The 21,608-nt window shown below is 38.7% G+C and overlaps 1 protein-coding gene and 1 long non-coding RNA gene across 2 annotated transcripts; one reads left to right on the forward strand and one right to left on the reverse strand.

Annotated features, from left to right (window-relative positions):
• The first annotated feature begins 468 nt into the window (after window positions 1-468).
• pou2af2 (POU class 2 homeobox associating factor 2) lies at window positions 469-12,176 on the forward strand. The gene is made up of 5 exons (XM_061281167.1): window positions 469-631; window positions 2,811-2,911; window positions 7,148-7,187; window positions 7,700-7,995; window positions 11,539-12,176. Exons 1-5 carry the CDS (start codon window positions 622-624, stop codon window positions 11,956-11,958), a joined length of 867 nt encoding a protein of 288 aa, XP_061137151.1. The 5' UTR covers window positions 469-621; the 3' UTR covers window positions 11,959-12,176.
• Window positions 12,177-14,021: 1,845 nt separating this feature from the next.
• Window positions 14,022-16,522, reverse strand: LOC133155711 (uncharacterized). Its single transcript, XR_009714718.1, has 2 exons — window positions 15,965-16,522; window positions 14,022-14,925 (listed from the first exon to the last, which is right to left on the reverse strand). It is a non-coding gene; the product is annotated as an uncharacterized LOC133155711 (long non-coding RNA).
• Between the last annotated feature and the right edge of the window lie 5,086 nt (window positions 16,523-21,608).

The raw sequence follows: 21,608 nt of genomic DNA on the forward strand, positions 1-21,608 counted from the left end.
TTGCACCTCTCAGCCCAATCCTATGTGACATGGCCATAAAAGAGCGTTAAAATCAGTGTGACATGGTTCATGTATTTTTTTTATTAGTTTGTTTATTTGACAGGGACAGTGTACATCAATGAACATTTCTGTAGAGGCACCTGAATTAGCTAATGGACTATTTTTCATCTGTTGGCAAGGTTTGTGAAGTGTCTTGCCCAAGGACACAATGACACGTGGCTCAGACAGAAATGGGCTCAAACTGCCGACCCTCCGGTTTCTGAACATCCCACTCTACTGCCTGAGCCACGGCCGTCCTTTACAGAACGTATGGTCAAATGCCGACCTCACTGCCATGTACACAATGTTTGTAACGCAGAATCTTGAATGTGGATGCAAATAGTCCATAAAACGTCCTTACCAAATATTTGCATTTAAACAAATAGGTTTTAAAAAGCTCACACTTCACATCTGCAGTGATGAAGTATGGTGGCATGTTCCGTGACGTGATTAAAGCTCTCACGGAGGCACACCACTCACGATGGTGCTCAACATTGGTATTCAGTTACCGTAGACAAATACAGCAGAAGAATAGAGAGGGCTACCTGTGTGTATGTGTGTGTCAGACTGAACAACAACATCATGGACACTGGTAAGCAACTTCTACTTCTATTATATGTATGTGATTTGTTTTCCTGTTCTTTGACGAAATGTACTTTTGAAACTTTTCTAAATATTCAGGTCTGAATAATTTGTGTTATTTCTATCATTTTGTATTAGTTGTAGGTTTTGTAATAAAATAATCTACGTATAGTAAAAAATGATGTCCCTCATCCATGCATTTTCTTTTTTCGAATAATCAGAATTATATTTTCTCCATTAAAACTCCATATGTGGGGCTTTTCTAAAATATTGTGCACAATGTTTGATCTAATGAATTACTAATGTTATTAAAATCTTTCTGTCATTGAAAACAGTACGAATAGGTACCACCATCTACTCCATATTTAATATTCAAGTTCCAACAAAGTGTGTAATCTTTATCAAATTGAAGTTTTAATTAAATGTAATGCCATGCAAAAATCAGTTGTCATAGACATTTATACATGATTCTCAAAGAGTTAGGATGAGTTTCACCAACGAGGTTAAATTGAATCTAGGATTAGCTCTTATCAGAGATTAGTAAAACTAAACTTAAAATGAGTTAAGTTCTTAAAGTTAACCAGATTTCTGTGGCAACATTTACAATTTAAAATCAAGTGTTTTGAAATTTCTCCCAAATTTCTCCCAATATAATCTGAGTTCAACCAAATGTATTGGGATTATTGTAGGTATTGTAATTAAATTAAAAATTTAATTAAGCAGGGCGGCATGGTGCACGTCCGCCTCACAGTTCAGAGGTGCATGGTTTGATTCAGATTCTGGCCTTCCTGTGTGGTGTGCATGTTACCCCCCGTGCCCGCGTGTGTTTTCACCTGGTGCCCTGTTTTTTTTCCGCATTCCAAAAACCCATTTACCACTCCAAATTGTCCGTACGTGGTTGTGAGTGTGTTTTCAAGTGTGAATGGTTGCTCATCTTATATGTGTGACATATTGGCTGGCGACATGTTCTCTGTGTCCCCCACCTACTGCCCAAAGTCAGCTGAGAGAGGTTAGGCAGTTCGGAAAATGGATGGATGGATTTAATTATGCAATTAAATATACTGGCTACTCTGTTACACTACTGTCAAGCCCCAAGGGGTAATGTTTTATTTAAAATTATTTTTATCATTATTGTTATTATTATTATTAAACATTACAGCCCATATCTCAGAGCGGCCGGCATTTGATTTGCGAGTGTAGCGAAAGAATGTCGCGAAAGTTGTTTTTTCCTCAAAGTTCATTCGAGGTTGCAAAGACATTTGTATCCAGACACTGTGGGTTTGACACCTTTTCTTGTCGCCATCAAATTTTGAGAGCCCTAATGAGGGAATGGCGTTTGACCTTCACCACCCCATGAGATGTGAGCATGGACATTTAGGATATGGGCTATTGTTGCTCGCTAGTTTCCTAACGTTTCTTGTTCACTTGATTGGCTGCCAGAATAGCTCGGCAGAGAAGCTAAAACTTTTCCTCCTGTGACAATAACTTGTTGACCGAATGGAGCAAAGAAAATAAAAGACAAGAAAACAGACAACAGCAGGGCAAAAAAAGAAACATACTGTGTGGCAACAAGTGTATGACAGTTATAACAGATCGAGAAGCAAGATGCTGGAAAACTTAAAAACAATGGCCGCAGTTGTAGCATTGGTGGTACAACGACATTTCTGTCACTGTCATGTATGACAGTTGCTCCAGTCTTCAAGTTCAGCTCCAAAACTGTTTACTTGATAAACCAGTATCTCACTATTTAAAAAAAAAAAAAAAAAAACTTCAAGTGGCTTATGCCTGTCCATCATTTCCATTGTTTTAGCTTCATACAACAAAAAGTGCAATTAAAGTTATCCCATCCCAACTGTTTCTGTAAAAATTCTTGATCACAGTTGAAATTGGAGTTTAAAGTTCTGGTGCAACAGGATTAAACAATAAAGCGAAATTTAAAGGGAGGTTTAAACTTAATCTGTTTTATTTTCAAACTAGATTTAAACTTTGGTGCAACAAAATAATTCAATGTACTTAAACCTGCTTGGTGCAATCTGGCCTTATTCCTTCCACAGCTAAAACTATGATGCATTCAAATCAACACAATTATAGCAATAATCATTACTGTGTATGAAGGTGCAATATCAGAGACATCAAAACCACTTTTGCATTTGTACCATGTTTAATCACACTATTTTATTACCTTACAGAATATTCAAAGAGAGTGTACCAGGGCGTCCGAGTCAAGCACACGGTCAAAGACCTGTTGGCAGAGAAACGATCTCGACAGACACATGGCCCAAGATACAGTGTAAGTACAACATTTTTAAAAGCACTTTGCTTTCGTCCCTTCCCGTCTCCCCCCACCTTTTTTTCTTCCTGACCAAACTTCACAACCACAGTGGACATTCTGCTGGTGGCCCTTTAAAAAGCTCCCCTTCTGTTGATGTTCAAGCTGCTTATGTGCACGAACCCATCCATGGTTAATCCATTGTCTATATTGTAACCCCGCCACCAGCTTTCTTTGCTTAGAAAAACTGTCATGCCCTTGCAAAGCCAATCTGTAAATAGCTAAGCATGGTGCTGAGAGGATAACAAAAGAGCACTCATACAATGCTAGCAATGGTGATGGCCATGCTTTCCAAAAACCTTCTGTCGGGTGGAAGAGGGAACTGGTGGACGGATGTCATAGAGAGAGAGCGAAAAGCTCATGAAGGAGGCTGTCTATGCAAAGTTAGAGCCACACACACCTGCAGCCCTGCATTGTCCGTGGCCTTGCACAGGCCACAGACAAGCTCTCTATTGTTGCCTCACAACAACACACATTCTCACTGGGAGTCAGGCGTAGCTTTAGACATGGACATGCACGAGCAAGACAATGTTGGTGCAGGACAGTGTTTGCTTTTATGTTGAAGTCAGACAATCACAAAATGAATATGCCTTTTATTTACGTATATGAATTAGGGAAGGGCAAGCAAGGTTTGGTATGTGGTTTGGACCCCTGCCTCACAGTTCTGAGTCCAGTTCTTGAGTTGTATTGAGGGTGTTTCACTTTCTCTCCCATTAAAAATGATTTTTTATAGGTTAACCAAAGACTGTTAATTGCATATACTGAAGCTATGGATGTAGTAAGTGTGAATAGTTGCCGCTCCAAGTTGTATCCCACCTATTGCTCAATGTTAAGTGTAAATGGCTCCAGCCCACCCGGGACCCTAAACAGTATAAGCAGTGGGAAATGGTTGGATGGATATGACACACAAACAATTCGCTGTATCTCAGAGGGAACAAAGTTAAATCTACCCTGAGGACAAATGAATAAAGCACACTTACGTTGAAATTGAACTAATATTCATCTGAAAAGGGATTGAATTTTCTCCAAAGCTGAAGCAAGGTACCGTAATTTTCGGACTATAAGTCGCGTATTTTTTTCCATAGTTTGGGTGGGGGGGCGACTTATACTCAGGAGCGACTTATATATGTTTTTTTTCACAAATTTTTACTTGATCATTAACACATCACTTACAAGTATAGTTGACCACTTCACATGTTATTTTTAGTATAGTTGATCACTTCACATGCTTTGATATCTTTATCTTGAACATATTCAAAACATGAAAAATAGAGAGAAAAAATCAAATAAAGTAATTAACACTTTAAAGCGCCACATCCTCTGGACATATCCTCTGTCACCAGGATGACATAAAGGATGAGAAATTTGATCGATGGATTTAATGATTTGGAGTGACACAAATGGTTTGAAAATATTGTTGTTTATGTGATAGTTATTTAAAATATAGTTTATATATCGTTGTATGGGCCTGTGGAATAATTTGAACTCCGGCGCGGCACACGGAATTGTTGACAAAGGACGATCGATGGATTTAATGAATTGGATGCTTTTATAAACGTGTTATTTATGTAATAGTTTTTTTAAATAACTGAATGTTACGTCAGGCCCGTTCTCAGTTCCTCTTTTGTGTTTGTCACGTTAGCATACCATATTGTTTAGCTTGTTGTTGCTCGTTCATGTCTGTTCTTGGTGTTGGATTTTGTCAAATAAATAGCCCCCCAAAATGCGACTTGTACTCCGGAGCGACTTATATATGTTTTTTTCACATTTTTGGGCATTTTATGGCTAGTGCGACTTATACTCCGGAGCGACTTATAGTCCGAAAATTACGGTATAATTGTGGGCTGTGAACTAAGGGTGGGCAAAATAAAAAGTGAAAATAGATGTCTTCTACATTTGACACACCCCAGACATTAGTTGTTAACAACCTTGCCAAAGAATTTTAAGAAATGTTCAGTATATGAAATGTTTTATTTTTTTAAATCTCCCCCACAAAAAAGAAAATATATATACTTTTTTACTGTTTGAATCATCATGCCATTAAGTGTATAACTTAAAAATAAAATATTGTCTAATCATATTAGTGTACTGAGGTGGCATGGTGGAGCATTGGTTAGCACGTCTGCTTCACAGTTAGGAGGGTGTGGGTTCGATTTCACCTCCGGCCCTCCCTGAGTGGAGTTTGCATGTTCTCCCCGTGCCCGTGCGGGTTTTCTCCCGGCACTCCAGTTTCCTCCCACCTCCCTTGGTAGGCCGATTGAGAACTCCAAATTGCCCATTGAGTGCGAGTGCGGATGATTGTTCATCTCTGTGTGCCCTGCAATTGGCTGGCAACCGGTTCAGGGTGTCCCCTGCCTACTGCCCGATAACTACTGGGATAGGCTCCATTACGCCTGCAACAAGCTATATAGAAAATGGATGGATAGATATTAGTGTACTGACGAGTTTGTACAAGATGGTAACTGATCAATGTTACTGTGATAATATTACACTACCACCATGAAAGTCTTGGCTTTTCAATCAATATTTACGTAGTACACTACAGCTGATGATTTTTGCTTGCTTTCACAGTTTATCATGCATGTAGCCAACATAGTGCTCTGTTTATTGTAGGTTTTAACAATTTCATCTATCTTTCATTCTCTAACTGCCACAGGTGGTCCTAGGCATTTACTGTACTAGGAGCTTTAAAAGGTGGTTAGGGCGTTTTAATATATTGCATGGATTTATACTACGGCCAAAGAGCAAGCCAACATATGTGTGTGTTCGTTTGTGATGGTATTTTGTCTCCAGTTCAGTGGCTTTTCATTACACTGTTTACTTTTATGTTTACAAAAGGCGATGCACAGAGGGCTGCTAAAGCCATCCATCAATGCCTTTATGTCCATTTATGCCATCCCTTATTCTTGAGAATAGAAGGCTTTCGAGAGTGCAGCACAAACTACTGACCACAATGAATTGTCTACTGTTTGGAAAGGGGACAGACTATTGTCGGTAACTTTATGCATGTTGTCTTCCAAAATACACCATAATAGCAAACAATCACAAATTAATGATGGAATATGAAATGATTAAGAACTAAACTATTAATAAAATTATTAACTCAATTATTAATAACTAAATAATCATGAATCAGAAATCTCTGCTTTTTACAATAGCATTGTTTGCCTTAGTTGTGTTTTCCAAAGAAAGGATGGCATGTAAACCAGACAGTCACTCACGCAGTCTGAACTTAAACATGTTGATTTCCATACACAGCCTTCAGAGATGCACTGAGCCGTACCTGGGCCATAAGAGGAAGTCTTAGCATTGGCAAATCACATTCAAATTCTGTCCTCAAAATTTGCTTGCCTCACAGCCTACATGTGCTTAATATTATCGACTCTTTCATGTTGGCAGTATGCAAACAGGAGAGCTTATCTCTTGTCTTTCGCCCCACATGCTGCTAAACTCAGTCTTTCAGGTTTTAAAAGGCCTAGATATTTCATATAATAGCTATTACAATCAAACCTCAAATTGAAACGACTAAACGGGATTCGTCAAAACTTGTCAATTGAAGTCCTTACCTTATTTCAATGCAGTTTTCATATTGAGCAAATGGACGAATGTAACAAATGACTGTAAAATGTGACAAATGTAGTGGCATATTAGATCCAGCTTGAGATTTGGGGAGCAGTTTTAGTTTAGTTAGTTTAGTTTTATTGTTTAGCACATATTATTATATCAGTAACTGTGCAAGGAGGGAGACGAAGCCTAGGGCTTGGAAAGAGCTCCACTCCTTCTAACCCCCAATTCCAACCCTTAATGCTGAGTGCCAAGCAGGGAGGCAATGGAGTTTTCAGTCACCTACTGTACTTTTTCCCTATTTCTTATTGCCTTATTTAAAAAAAAAAAAAAAATCCCTTTTTGCTTATTGACTAGCACAATTTTGCATGCTGAGCAATCAAATTTAGAACATTTTCAGATTCCAACAGAGGAAATGATACACACTCTGCTGTGACAAAAACTCATATTCTTTCCTTTCTCTTGATTGTCTGAAAGCTATTTGTGGACCTTGATTGTCATTTTGTGTATGTGTTCATTTCAACTGAGTTATTTACCTGGTACAAAATATACCTGTCACATTATTTGCTTTCAAAAGTAAAAACAAAAAAATGCATTTTAGTGTCATTCATGTATCATTTGTTTCCTTAACAGAGTGGTTCAACAACTCCACCTTCTTTCATTCAAATGTCAGGTGAGTTATCCACTCTGAGAAAAACACAACTTGAATGAATTAATGTTTAAATGGATTGTTTACTTTACAAACTTTTCGAAATATTGAGATCGCAAGAATCATGTTGTTCGTTATTATCATTATAGTTACATTACTGTGCCATTCTGATTGATTTCTAATGCGACATTTCTCATTAAGCTAAATGACTAGAACAGAAATACAACATGACTAGCTGGCGGCCAGTCCAGGATGCCCTGACTTTTTCTCAACATCCATGATAGGCTCTATCTCACTTGAAGCCCTAATAAGAACAAGTGGTAGAGAAAATGGATGGATGGAAAAAAATAGAACCACTTGTGTATAACGAGAAATGTAGTTCTACAAGTACACTATTAAAAACTACAATGGCAAACATATTGCTAAATTAGTATTTATTGCAAATTAGTAGAGTATCATATTTCCGGAGTGGACTCCGTTAATAACAGACTGTTTGATTGGATTGTTTTACTAACCACTTACCTTCTTCCCTACAGGATCTCATATGTTACCCAGCTACTACAGCATGAGGCGGCCTTGTATATCGGATTCGGACATCAGTCCATCTACCAAGCAGTTTTCACCAGATGTGTACCCGTCTACATTTGGAGGCAGACCACTGGGCTGTGAGACCTCAAGCTTCTCTCTCATTGACACCTACTATCCTGACACTTTCAGTGAATACCGCACCACCACCACCACCTTCTCCGGCTCTGGGGGATCTTTTCTCCCTTCTTCGGCCCTATCTTCGCTTTTGCCACCCTTCAGTGGAGAGTCATCACATGTATATATGGTAGGAATCTTTGCGTGTGCGTTTGTGTGTGCGTTTGTGTGTGCGCGTGGCTGTTAAAAAAAAAAGAAGAATCTGAGAATTTGCCAATATAGCGCCAATTTGACAAAAATAGAAACCATGCCTCCTAGTAGACTGACTATCAAGCGGTGGTTCAATGCAGCACGCCCGCGACCGCCGTGGGGACAAGCGGTATAGAAAATGGATGGATGGATGGTAATAAAAAATTGCAAACAATATCTATTTTTTAAAAGCGAAGACGATTTGTAATTTTTGTATTGACACAAAGATCGACTTTATGTCAATACACAATTTGTCTTTGTGGGCCACATAAAATAATGTGACGGGCCGTATCTGGCCCCCGGGCCTTGGCTTTGATACCATTAATTAGAGAGATACGGCATAAGAGGCGTGACATATGAATGGTTGAAAAGTTAGTTAGAAAACAGATACCAGTATGTACAGTTGCACAATTCAAAATCATTATCAATTGAAGCTCACTTATCGAGTGCCTCAAGGGTCTATGCTAGGACCTAAATTATTTATATTGTATATGAACAGTGGCTCAAAACTACTCAAAAGTTTTCCATTCGCCGATGACATAACTCTACTGTTCCAGAGAACATCTGAAACAGCTTCTGACTACTGTGAAAAAATAAATTGAACACATTAAAAATGGTTTGATCTTAACAATTAACTTAAACAAAACAAAGTGTATTATCTTTGGCACTAGGCAAACCAAACACCAAATCAAAATTATGGTAAACTTAACTGACAGAATGAATAGCCTGTATGAAAATAAATTATTAGAGTAGTAACTGATGCAAAATTATGTTGGAGGTCTCATATAGAAAAAGTTAAAAGAAAACAGTCAAACATCATTGGGATTCTATACAAAACAACAATACACATTATATTGTTCCTTATTACTACTGTTGTAGCCTTAATTTCCTTTCCGCACAGTTAAGACAAGACATGATCCACATTCAAATTGAAGGACATATACCAAAGCGCTCTCACAGACATAAAATATTTGTTCGAGTTTGTTGACTTTGGTCAATGTAACGCTTTCTTTCCATTGTCCTGGCTCCGTTTAGGTGTGCATGTGGTCGTACGTATGTGATATGTTGTGTGCGTGTACAAATCTGTAAATCTAAATAATAAGTGTCACTAACAATTCAACAAACCCGATTGGATCTGGTATTTACACAGTCACTTAAGGTCGTGCTTTATGCACATAGTAGGTGTCACCTCACGGATGAGTTGAGTTCACGTTAGAAGTCGCATTGGGTTAATGTGAACGAGTATGTGGAATGATCAAATTTAGTAAAGGATCTGAATTGGGCATCAAGCCTTGGAGTATGAATGTAGCCAGAGGGAGGACCGTGGGTGATATGCCTGTTTCGTTTAAGTGTACTGAACTTAGAATCAGTTCATTTGAAAAAAAAAAAAAAATGGTTCTAAAGATTCCTTCACCAAAAAAGTCATATTATCTACATGGGAATTAAAAAAAAAACTCTCAATAGAGAAAGGGCAAAGATAAGTAGCAAGAGTGGTCTTCTCATAACCCCGAGATTGTGGATTCGTCTCCCAGCCGCTGTCGAAATATCCGCCGCCCCAGTTGCTCCTGATGCTGTGTCATCAGTAAGTAGAAGACATTTTAGTATGAAGTGCTTTGAGTGCCTTGTAAGTGGAAAAGTGCTATGAAAGTAAAAGCCCCAAGTCTGCATTCCACCATGGTGGACAGCAGCACCACGATTTTCATCTGCACTTTTGTGCTCAAAAAAGATTAAAAGATTAAAGATTAAAGTCCCAATGATCGTCACACACACACCTGGGTGTGGTGAAATTTGTCCTCTGCATTTAACCCATCCCCGTGTGATTTTAATCCATCCCCTGGGGGAGAGGGGAGCAGTGAGCAGCAGCGGTGCCGCGCTCGGGAATCAGTTGGTGATCTAACCCCCCAATTCCAACCCTTAATGCTGAGTGCCAAGCAGGGAGGCAATGGGTCCCATTTTTATAGTCTTTGGTATGACCCGGCTGGGGTTTGAACCCACAACCTTCCAGTCTCCGGGCGGACACTCTACCACTAGGCCACTGAGCTGGTATGGCCACTGAGCTGGTATACCTCAACCTCCTCATGTTATTGCAATTAGTATAAATGTATTTGTTTATTATTAACAAAAACATTCCAGCTATAATGTGTCTGTGTGCATCTCTATATTGATTATTCATGTAAATATAGTATAAATCTTGATCTAAATCTACATATGTGCTTCTTTTCATTTGATTTGCATTCATTGTTACGAGATTGTTGGATAAACGAATGCCAATGATCCTTGAAGGGGGACAAACAGCAAATCACAAAATTCCTGGCTCAGTGACACTTACTTAGTCATCTGTGGGAATGCTAGAAGTCGTTTATGATGACATTGTGCTTGCACCACAATGCTGTGTGAAGTGAAATCTATTATAACCAATGAGAGCATTGTAACGGAAGTCTCTTACTGGATGTTTCTAATATATTCGTTACCCCATGAGAGATTTCAAAAAGATGGATATGTACTGTCATGTTGGACACTTGGAAAATAGTCACGTGATATTTGCAAAAAAATACAAGCCCAGATGCGCTGTTTTGTTCAGTCAGTCAGTCAGTCAGTCAGTCAGTCAGTCAGTCAGTCATTCAGTCAGTCAGTCAGTCAGTCAGTCAGTCAGTCAGTCAGTCAGTCAGTCAGTCAGTCAGTCAGTCAGTCATTTCAATCAGTCATTTCAATCAGTCAGTCTGTCATTTCAATTCATTCATTCATTCATTCATTCATTCATTCATTCAGTCAGTCAGTCAGTCAGTCAGTCAGTCAGTCAGTCAGTCAGTCAGTCAGTCAGTCAGTCAGTCAGTCATTCAGTCATTCGTTCAGTCATTCAGTCATTCATTCATTACTGTTGTTGGTTCATGACGATCACACCAGAACTGAGAAGTTGAATAACAAAATATTAAAAAACAAGAACTGGGGTATGCATCATCAAACTGCAACCACTACCTTTTCTTTCTTTTGTCTTCCATTGCACGAGTTCCCCTGACTGCAAGTCTATGCGGTAGAGCATTGGAATCACAAACTCTCACCCCTCAGTCAGTGGGGCAGAGCTAACTGAATTGTTTGGCGGAGGTGGTCGTAACGGCCATTTAGACGTTCATTCTGTGTGTTGTTGAGCCACAGAAGCTCAGTCAGCATTCTAATTGTACATTAAAGACAATTATAACTTAACTTACTTAAGAAATGTAATGTATGGGATTCTAAAATCAATCAATCAAATAGAAACGACTTTAATATGCATCTTTTGAATAATTAGTGATTATGTTTTGCACCACTAGATAAGAGGGATCCTGCATGCCACTAGTGCTGCTTGTACTACACTGTGAGAATCCATATATCCATTTCCTGAATCACTTATCCCTAGAGAACGAGCCAAAATTGACTCCCGTGCCGATGTGGACACACCAGCGCCTGAGGGGAAATATTGACCTTAATCTTGTTTTCTCACCCTCAGAGAGACTCGTGGGAGCAATCGATTCCAGAGCCAGGTCCTCAGGTAGACGCTCTCTGTCCAGACAACTTGGCTTCAGTCAGCATCCCATCTTCCATGCCCAGCCCAGAATCCCAAGGGAGCCCCTCGCAGCCGAGCCAAGGCTCATCCGTGGCCCCTGGTTCCAGCAGCCAGTCCTACACTCTGCAGGCCCTTGAGGATGTGCACTACCACCTGTTATCCTCCAGCAACCCCTACTCAGCTCCGACCTCCTCCTTCCCCTGTCCCCCCTACATGAACAGCGACTTGGCATCCAAGATTGTCACAGAGGAGCCAGCAGACAGCCATACGAGTCTCCCTCTCAATTTGGAGGCTCACACATCCTGGGATAAGGATGATGGCATGAGCTCCTGGTCACCCTATGAGCTCAGGAAGGCCTACTGACTGACTCCCATATGTCTGAGTTTGAGGTTATTTTTTTAAGAAGAAACGGTCTGTGACACAGATCGGGGAGGAGTGGGTGGACCTTATTTTGGTTGGATGTCATCAAGCACCACCGCGAGGAATTCGAAACTCCACAATGTAACTACAAACAAAACAACTACAAATAACATGGCTCACTTAATCTGTAGAGATTGCAAATAAACAATAATTCTTCAACATTTCAATTGTCCAAGGAATAACGTATTTGTTGTGGAGAATATTCAACAAGATTAAAAATTAAAAACCTTAAGGGTCCTACAGGGGATACTCATTTTAAATTAATCTAAAGGTAATCTTCTCCATTCATTCATTCATTCATTCATTCATTCATTCATTCATTCATTCATTCATTCATTCATGCAGTGAGTATATAAATGAAATATGATTCTTGACAGTAAATAAATGAAATATCCTGCTACAGAATTTGTTGCTACTTGAGACAAGATAATAGTTATACTGGCATTCTCATCGCATGAGTCAACCAATCAAATGTTCTGAATTGAAGAGCCCCTCCAGCTTTGGACAATATCTCTCGCAACTGTGCTTTTCCAGTGCAAGAGCCCTCATGTTGTTGCAACTTTAATCACTGAAGATCAGTGACTTTTTTTTCTATTAACTTGCTGCATATTCCTGTCTGAGAAGTTTTTCATTGATAATGATTGATGTCGCTGAATATAAAAACGCATGTTTGGGGGCTTGCTTTCTACATAATCCTGTCTGAGAAGTTTTTTTTTTATAACGATTGATGTCACCGAATATGAAAACGCATATTTGGGGGTTTGTTGGGACCTTGAAATATATAAGATCTTGTGTGATGCATATCTATGTACAGAATATGATCCTAAAACTACAAAGATATTCGACTTGTTCAGTAGTTCAATACAAGTCATTTTTGATATATGGACGGACGGACGGACGGACGGACGGACGGACGGACGGACGGACGGACGGACGGACGGACGGACGGACGGACGGACGGACGGATGGATGGATAGATAGATAGATAGATAGATAGATAGATAGATAGATAGATAGATAGATAGATAGATAGATAGATAGATAGATAGATAGATAGATAGATAGATAGATAGATAGATAGATAGATAGATAGATAGATAGATAGATAGATAGATAGATAGATAGATAGATAGATAGATAGATAGATGATATATAGGAAGTTTAATGGTTTTCCTGATGTTTAATAAAACATATTTCACTTTAATGGCAGTTAATGAAAGAGAAATACCTCAACAAAAGTATTTGCAGCAGATATTTGTGATAAAATTTCATCTGAAGCCAGATAAGGGAAACATGCCTATTAATCAAAAAAATAGCTCATATTTTTTGGGTGATTTGGATTGACTGCAGATTTACAAGACAGTGCATCATCATAATATCATTGCAGATGACGTTTTATTAAATAAAACTGGGCAAATTGAAAAGACGGAAAAGAAAATCTATTTGATGATGTGTTGAAGGAAAGATGACATTCTCATTTCTGACCACTAAGGGGCGATATTTCATCACCTAAACATAGCGAGTGGGCGATGGTCCCTGCATGAAAAAGGACAGTACTGTGCATCACATGCACGAAATGCCGAAAACAAGTAAATGCATTATTGTATGCAAAGTACAAATCACACCCCACCCCCACAATATAATAAAATTAAATATTGCCGTTACACATAGAATAATAATAACAACAGTATTTTACAGCATCCAAGTGTGAAGAGCGTTTGATTTCTCCTACAATACATTACTGCTGACAACCACTACTATGAGTAATGTTAGAAAAAATATAATAATAATAATAATAATAATAATAAATTACATACAAAATTCCTAACGTGCTTTGGTCGCTACTATATTATATTCATCTTGAGCTTATGGCAAGGATTGTAAGCATTTTGCTTAATATAAATGAGGAAAAGGTAAGTTACACCATGACATAATGTATAAATATGTATTATTGGATGATGAAATCTTTTTCTTTCTTTTCAAAGAAATGTACAGCAACAAACGAATAAATGAAAAAAGTTTATTTGAACTGAGTCAACATGTCCTTCATTTTTATTAATCTTTTAGTAGTTGATTAATAAATAAAAACATAAACAATCAAGAAAAAGCATAATATGTTTTAATTACAGAGATTGATTGCGTAACGCTTCAGCCATCATTAGTGGACTTGTTTCTGCACTTTCTGCACTTGCTGAAGGCCCGTGGATCCAAAGATGGCTACTGCCCTTTGCCACGCCCACCCAAGTCCCACTTTTATCACCGTTTTTCAGTATTAAAGCCTTAAATGTGCCCGATCGTGGTAATGACTCTTTGGCTGAGCCCTATTAATATCCGATAACGTATTAAAATAAAATTGTGGTGTTTAAATTGCGCACAAAACGCACTGTGCCGAAGTGCTTAATGAGGGGTGTGTGCTGCTGTCATCTTGCAAAAGGACGATAAATGAATAAAAATACCGTTTATTTTCGATCAAAATATAAAATAAAGTCATGATGCATTAAAAGTGTACATATAGACTGCACTAATTTAGTGAATTTCGCTGAAAAATCGATTTAACTCGGTTGCCTCTGAATATTCAAATCGAAAGTAACGCGCAATCAAATCATTGTCAAATCATTGAGTTCTAGGGGTTTTAAATAGTAGGCATGGAGGGAGAAAACCCCAAACTAATATGTTCCCAGCTATATAACAATATTGTTGTATGCCCTGACGCTGCTCTAACAGATTTGTGTTGATATTTTTGGAGACTTTTGTACAATTTTCGTTCTTGGTCATTGTGCTGAGGCAGAAAAGGACATTGAGGAGCCCCACGGGTCTTCATCAGGGAAACTTTTCATCATCTCTGTCGTCATGTCTGGTGAGTTTGGAGAAGAATTTTCACCAAGTCCAATCCATTTGTACCCTTTTCTCCTGTTAAACACAAAAAGAGAACACCAGTGATGCTTGAAATGAAAAGTAAAGCATTCAGGAAACCATGCGGGGGACGTGTGTTTTCCCTTTCACTTCGCAACAGCTAATTTCGTTCAAAGTTGGACATATTGCGAAGTTAACAAAAGATAACACATATTTACATTTTGATACCACCTATATTTCTGAGTTCAGCAGGGGAGTCCTTTTTATTCAAATTACCCTGTGCTGCCTCTTACTAATCTTATTATTTAATCAGTTGTTTTTATTATGTCTTATCTTGCGTTTTCAGAGCACAATATAGTTTTTTTTTTTAACGGCCTATCGAAAAAAGAACTAACATTTGGACAGTTTTCTTTCTTTGTCTTATGGTGTTGTGTAACAGGCGATTATGACTACACGAGTTACAGTGGGCTGTGTCTGCCGTTTAATTTTGGCTCTCCATTTGCCACGTTTAAGACAAATCATGGACTAGCATTTAGATGCATGAATATTTATCAGATGGTGTTCCTCGTTTTCTGATTAGCGCTTTATCAATTCGGCATACCTGACTATTCTGAGCCTTTGGGCATAAATCACCCGATTATCTGCAACGATTTCCATTGGATCCTTATTCCCATTCAGAGGAATTTAAGACACATCTCGCTAACAGAAACTGTGCAGGTTGATTTGAATATATAGTAACAGAGATCGGAGATGGCAATTTGACTACACGCAGCACAGACAACACAATAAAATAAGAAAACAACAACAAACTAAATAAGATCACAACTTTACTATCAAATTCTGAAGAGTTGAGTTTTCTCACAAACATTTTCATTGCTTTTCCACAAATGGAAGGAGATTATTCGACTCGATTAAGCAACACTCCCCCCTCCACCCCAAATCTGTATTTTACGCAAACGCGGCGCGTTTTTCTACAGTATCAACGATCCGGAATGAATGAAACACATTTACACCTCAGATCGATGTCCGCCATTTCAATCCATTACACATAAGAGCATATATGTACACTTACAGTCGCATAATTTCAACATCTTACCGACATTTTCTTGTTTGGGTGAGGTGGTTTAAAGAGCGCGTCGAGCAGTGGAGTGAAAGCTGCGTGCAGTCGCTCCGTGGTCGGAAGTTTCAATAATAGCTGGAAAGGGGCGCGTTGACCGGGGAAGAGCGTATGGGGCTCACCGGAATATAGCATGCGACGGTGTGCGCTTTTACGCGTTTTAACGCACGATGAAAACCGGAAAATAACTTGCTGAATAAAAACAAATGTGCAAAATTATTATATATATATATTATATATTATAACTTTTTTCCATGCGTAAAATACGTGCACCTTTTCAAATACCTTCACTATAGTATATGAACTTTAATGCTGTATGTCACATGGTTTTTTTGTGTGAGAGAAAAATGTGTTCTTCACACATGAGCGCACAATAAATCAGAAACAAACAAATACTTAATTGTTACCCAGAGATTTTTTTTAGGGATTCCCGAGGATGGGGTTCAGTTGGGGGGAGGCTGGGAGCCGAGCGGATGTTTGTTATTGTCCACTTTTAGGTAAACAGGAGTGTCCTAACCCTATCCCCCCCCCCCCCCCCCCCCCGCATTGCAGATAAGCCCCGGGTGTACCAAGGAGTGAGGGTTAAGACCACAGTCAAAGAGCTCCTGCAGAGGCACAGAGCCCGCGAGGCCAACTGTAAAAAAGTGAAAACGGTAATTCCACTCTCAGCAAATATTAGTCATGTCACTGTATTGCCTGTAATCCGTATCAAGGGTCGCTAACAGAAATATACTTTGTATGCAAATTAATGAGTGCCCTCCCAGCAAAACACACTCAAACATTATTATGTACACATATACTGGCACTGCACATGTAATTCTGATCACACTTTGAACACAAAACAGATTTCGAAAAATGCTTCTGCCATCCCCCTGTTTAAATGATGCATTTTCTCTGATATATAGCTATCCCAACACTGCGTGGATCTTCAGGCTTTATGTGCGTCACCTCTTCCAAGTAAGTCTCCACAGTCGTATCAAACCATTGCAAAAGCAGACAATACAACTGGAAGTGCGCCGTACTCCTATTTATAAATGTTGCCTACATTTTTTTTGTCCGCTGGTGATGCCGTGAAATCACTCTCTTAAATTATGGGCCCAGTCAAATATCTCCTTGTTAATTAGTAGTTGGTCTACCTGTCAAAAAGAGGTGGGAGAGAATTCTGCATCTGGGCATTCAATTACGTACTGGTTGTGAAAGGGTCTAAAGTCACAATTTAAGCCTTTTTGTATTTATAGCAAAGTGTTTCAGATTATTTACAGCCCCTCTTTGATTTTTAACCCTTTCAATAGCACTAGAGAATATAGGGTTAGCAGCATTGACTCGCAATTTTTTGGGGAGGGTGAGAATGTGCCCCTCCCACTAATTAGATGAACTTACTCGTTAAACTTGAAGGTTTTTCCATTTCCATGTCACTGTTTCATGGTGGAATGTTGGACTTTTTTTAAATTCACAACTTGCAAGTTTATTTATTTATTCAGTCATTTATTCTAAACGCAGGTAGCTATGTGGATGCCACCGCCACCTCCATCGTGGACCCCGGTACTTGCAGCTCGACCGCCGTGCAGCTTCGCCCCGCCTCCTTCACAGTCCCCGACAACGGGTGCAGCATTCAGGCACGGGGGAACAGCTTTACGTGCAGCCAGCAGTCGTTTGGGGACACGATTATGTCTCCTGACTGCTACAATGGAAGCAACATGATCAACGACAGTGATGGTTGCTACAACAGCTCCCTTCCTCTCCCTCCGTCCTTGCCGCTGCACTGGAGTCACGGCTTTGCCTTGGACTCAGACAACTATGGCCCCGGGCTGGTACGTTTGCACTGCAGACTTATTGTTCATCGTAAAACCTCGAAAATACTACTATTGGTAGTATGAATAGTGCATCTTATGCTTATGATTTTGACTAACTGCGTCTTAAAAAAAAAAAAAACCCTCAAAAATCAGTCTTAGAATATACAACAGGCCAATCAGACCACAAGTTAAGCCGCTGGACAGTTTAACTAAATACTGCAAGTCCCAGAATGCACCGCGTCACACCAGCTATTTCCAAAACTACCACACACCTCTCTCCTGTACCTCAACTAATTTGATGAACAAAATAAAGGGGCAATTTGAAACAAGTTATTTTGTGCATTAGCTCAGATAATTGTCTGAAGATATTTGCCCAACAACTATAATTTCTTTGTCTTCCAAATGTACATTGTGCATGTACACTACAACAGGCGTCACAAACATTTTTAATCAGTTTGATAGAATTCTGAAAAAAAAATGGTCCAATTGGATTAACTTTCATTGCTGTTAATAATAATTATTAATTATATTATTAATAATTATTGATTAATCTTAATAATGATGACTCGTACATGTCAAGAAACTATGATTACGTTAGAACTGTGTAAACTCTTTGTAATCCAAGTCATTGTAACCCACAAAATTGGCTTGATGCAGCATATGCAGACTGAACATGTTTACAATTTCTGAAAATATTAATAATTATCATAGTTAATTTTATTATTATTATGACCATTCAAAAAGGTCCATCCTAAAACATGCGTAGAATACAGAGTTTTTAGACATATCTGACTATTACGCTTGCTTGTGTGAAATTGTTGTAAAATAACTAAATTGCGGTTTAAAGATGGAGATGAGCCGCTGTATTTGCAAACTGCATTTTCCTTTGTAATTATCATATTTGTTTTTGTGGTTTTGAATACTGGAATCTCATTAATCACTAAACTGCAATATTTTCTTTTAGGCTCCCTGCTCCCCACCAGAGTCAGTAAAGCTGCGCAGCCCAGTGGATCACAACAGCTACTCGCCACAGGATTCTTTCTCATCTTCCTCTTCCTCCTGCTACGATTCGCCCACCAGGAAGGAGTGCAACTTCATTAGCTACTCCTCAGAGCACTACCACAACCAGCACTGCACCCTTCAGGACTGTTACTGCCTGCCTCAGTGCTGGGCCGACCCACAGGAGAGCTTCTGCGCTACTGAATACTCGCCTTACTTCCCTTCCACAGACTATGCATACCCCTGCCTCACGGAAGAGAATTATTTCAAGAGCAATATTGCAATGAGCACTGAAATGTGTTATAATGTTTTATGATGACAAGTTTATTGCTTTTCAAGCCCCTGGTAAGGATCTGCTTGTAACTCTAAGCGAGGGTGGCATGGATATGATAAATGGATAATGGATGGATGAAGTGGCTGAATTTATCAGACTTTTTTTTAATTCCTCAGATTTATTTTCATACTCATGACAAGTTTGCTTTTTTAATAAAATACTACAACACTCATTATGTGCTCCCAATCGACCTATACATTATATAGAACTTTTCAAGTGAAACTATGTGTGATGTGATCTTAGTACAATTTTAGGTGCTCACAGCAGTGCAGGTAATGCTACTAATTCCACATCATAGTATAGAGAAATCTATGTATAATCTGGACCTATAGGTAAAATTTGTGTGTATAAATTTTCAACCCTTCTATTTTCAATACCATTTGTTTTCTTAGGGTTGTAGGACAAGTTGGAGCCTATAACATCTTAGCTTGGGGAAGAAGTGAGGTCAGAGGTAAAGCCATCATTTTTTATGTGTGTGTGGGTTTGAGTGTTGTAGGGGGATGCTACTCTCCACAGTGGCTACAGAACTAAATGGCCAAACTGTCAAACTCGGTTTGATGTAAAACACAATGACCGTAAAGCATAAGAAGATAGATGAGTAAAACAATTAGTAAAACATTTTTGCCAGCAAGCTTATTTATACAAAAACAGTAAAAAGGAGCAATGAACAATTCATAAAATATATTTTTTAAATCTTCTAAAAATCCTCTAATTTCAGACCCTCATATGCGAATATTTTCCGATTTCACCTTTCTTAAAACCATAAAAAAATAATTAAAATGAAAAACAAGACATAAATTGAAATCAATTTGGACTAAGAACATCTGTTCAACATTTCAGATTTTTTTTAATTTAACACTACCCCAGTGATCCTCAAATCTCGGAGTGTTAGGTCCTAATATGAAATGTGAAAATTCTCAAAACCTCAACACATGGGAATAACAGTCAATAATTTCAAAAAGTACCAGTATATAGTTTTTATAATCAGAATGTGTTAGCAAACACTGGCTATATACAGTAGAATTTCCAATTAATAATAAAAATAAAAATAAATGTTGCTTTTATCTTTCAACATAAATAAGACTTAGCCTTCCATTTTCCAAAGTATACGGAAATACAAATAGTATAAGAAAATATGACCATTGAATCAGACCATTTGATTAATTATGTAACTGGTCTGAGTACTTATGTAACTTATTTGTGCTGCATAAGTGTACATTAATAAAACGGAAGTGACAAATAATGAACTCCAAATACTTTCTTACCTTGAGCAGAATTTATACTATAGTTACTACTCTTCATTTTGTAGCAGTCTAACACTATAAAAAAACACAACTTGTATTTTGGGGTGTCAAAAACAGAAAACTAACATGGAACAATTTTAAAGATGATAAGAATATGGATAATTTGTTCAATGAATTGAACCCTACAATGATTCAGAGGGTTTGGTGAACGTTGTTGTCATATTTATGAACGAAATACGATGACATCCATTGGAGCTCAATCGAATCCCCCAAAATTGAGTTCGATCTCCTGCACCAAAAAGAGGAACCAGGTACTTGTCAGGTGAATGGGTCACCCGTGGCGGGAGAGTAATAGAAAAGGCCCTTAGTGATTGCTTACCATTAAAAGTTTAGAATTCACTTGATGTTACTTGGAATTTTATTTCAAAACAATTGCCTCATTTTGTCCCGATAATGAGATTTTCAGCAAATGAAGGTCTAAAAATGAACGTAAATGCTGGCATTATGAAAAAGTATAACTACATCTCAATGGCTTAACGCAGTGCTTCTCAATTATTTTCTGTTACGCCCCCCCCCCCCCTAGCAAGAAGAAAACTATTCGCGCCCCCCCCCCCTCCCCACCGTGACTATCCTAACTTGTCTTGTAGGTCGTAAAATGTTGCACTGTCGCAAACGTCACAGAAGTAACAATGAGAGCGCCACTGCCCCCTGCTGGGAAGATGCGCAATTACACTTTATTCTAGTACTGCAAAAAAAAAGCCTGTTCCCCAGGGTCATACGCGCCCCCCCAGGTATAGCACGGCGCCCCCCAAGGGGGGCGCGCCCCACTATTTGAGAAGCACTGGCTTAACGAGTGTGAGTCATGTTGTGGTATGACAGTGAATATGTACTTGTAATATGTAAGCATGTTGATGAGTCAATTACACTAGGATGTTTTTACATGCATTGATTCTGCAAATTGATTGCACATAGGAAAAGTGTACAGGTGTAGTACATCAGTGGTTATGGGAAGTTCTTTTAAGAATAGTCAACAATGAGGTTACCCTGCTTTCTTGTGCAAGCTTTACACCTCATCAGTGTTGTGGCTTGTCCCATCAAAAAATATTTGCAAAAATGTGAGAGGTCTGACTATTGTCACAAATATCCAACTGTGGCTTGTTTTGTTACATTGGGGTAACACTTCAGAAATCCACAGACAGATTGGTAGTATTTTTGTAATGATTGAATGAATGCAGTCATCCCTTTGAACTAAT

The sequence above is a fragment of the Syngnathus typhle genome, linkage group LG6 (assembly GCF_033458585.1).
Source record: "Syngnathus typhle isolate RoL2023-S1 ecotype Sweden linkage group LG6, RoL_Styp_1.0, whole genome shotgun sequence".
In the NCBI taxonomy this organism is placed as follows: domain Eukaryota; kingdom Metazoa; phylum Chordata; class Actinopteri; order Syngnathiformes; family Syngnathidae; genus Syngnathus; species Syngnathus typhle.

Bases quoted from the DNA above. Each gene is read 5' to 3' on its own strand.
- pou2af2 (XM_061281167.1), top strand. The intron at 2,912-7,147 runs GTAAGTACAACA...TTTCCTTAACAG, and splicing joins CACATGGCCCAAGATACAGT to AGTGGTTCAACAACTCCACC. The intron at 7,996-11,538 runs GTAGGAATCTTT...TCTCACCCTCAG, and splicing joins AGTCATCACATGTATATATG to AGAGACTCGTGGGAGCAATC.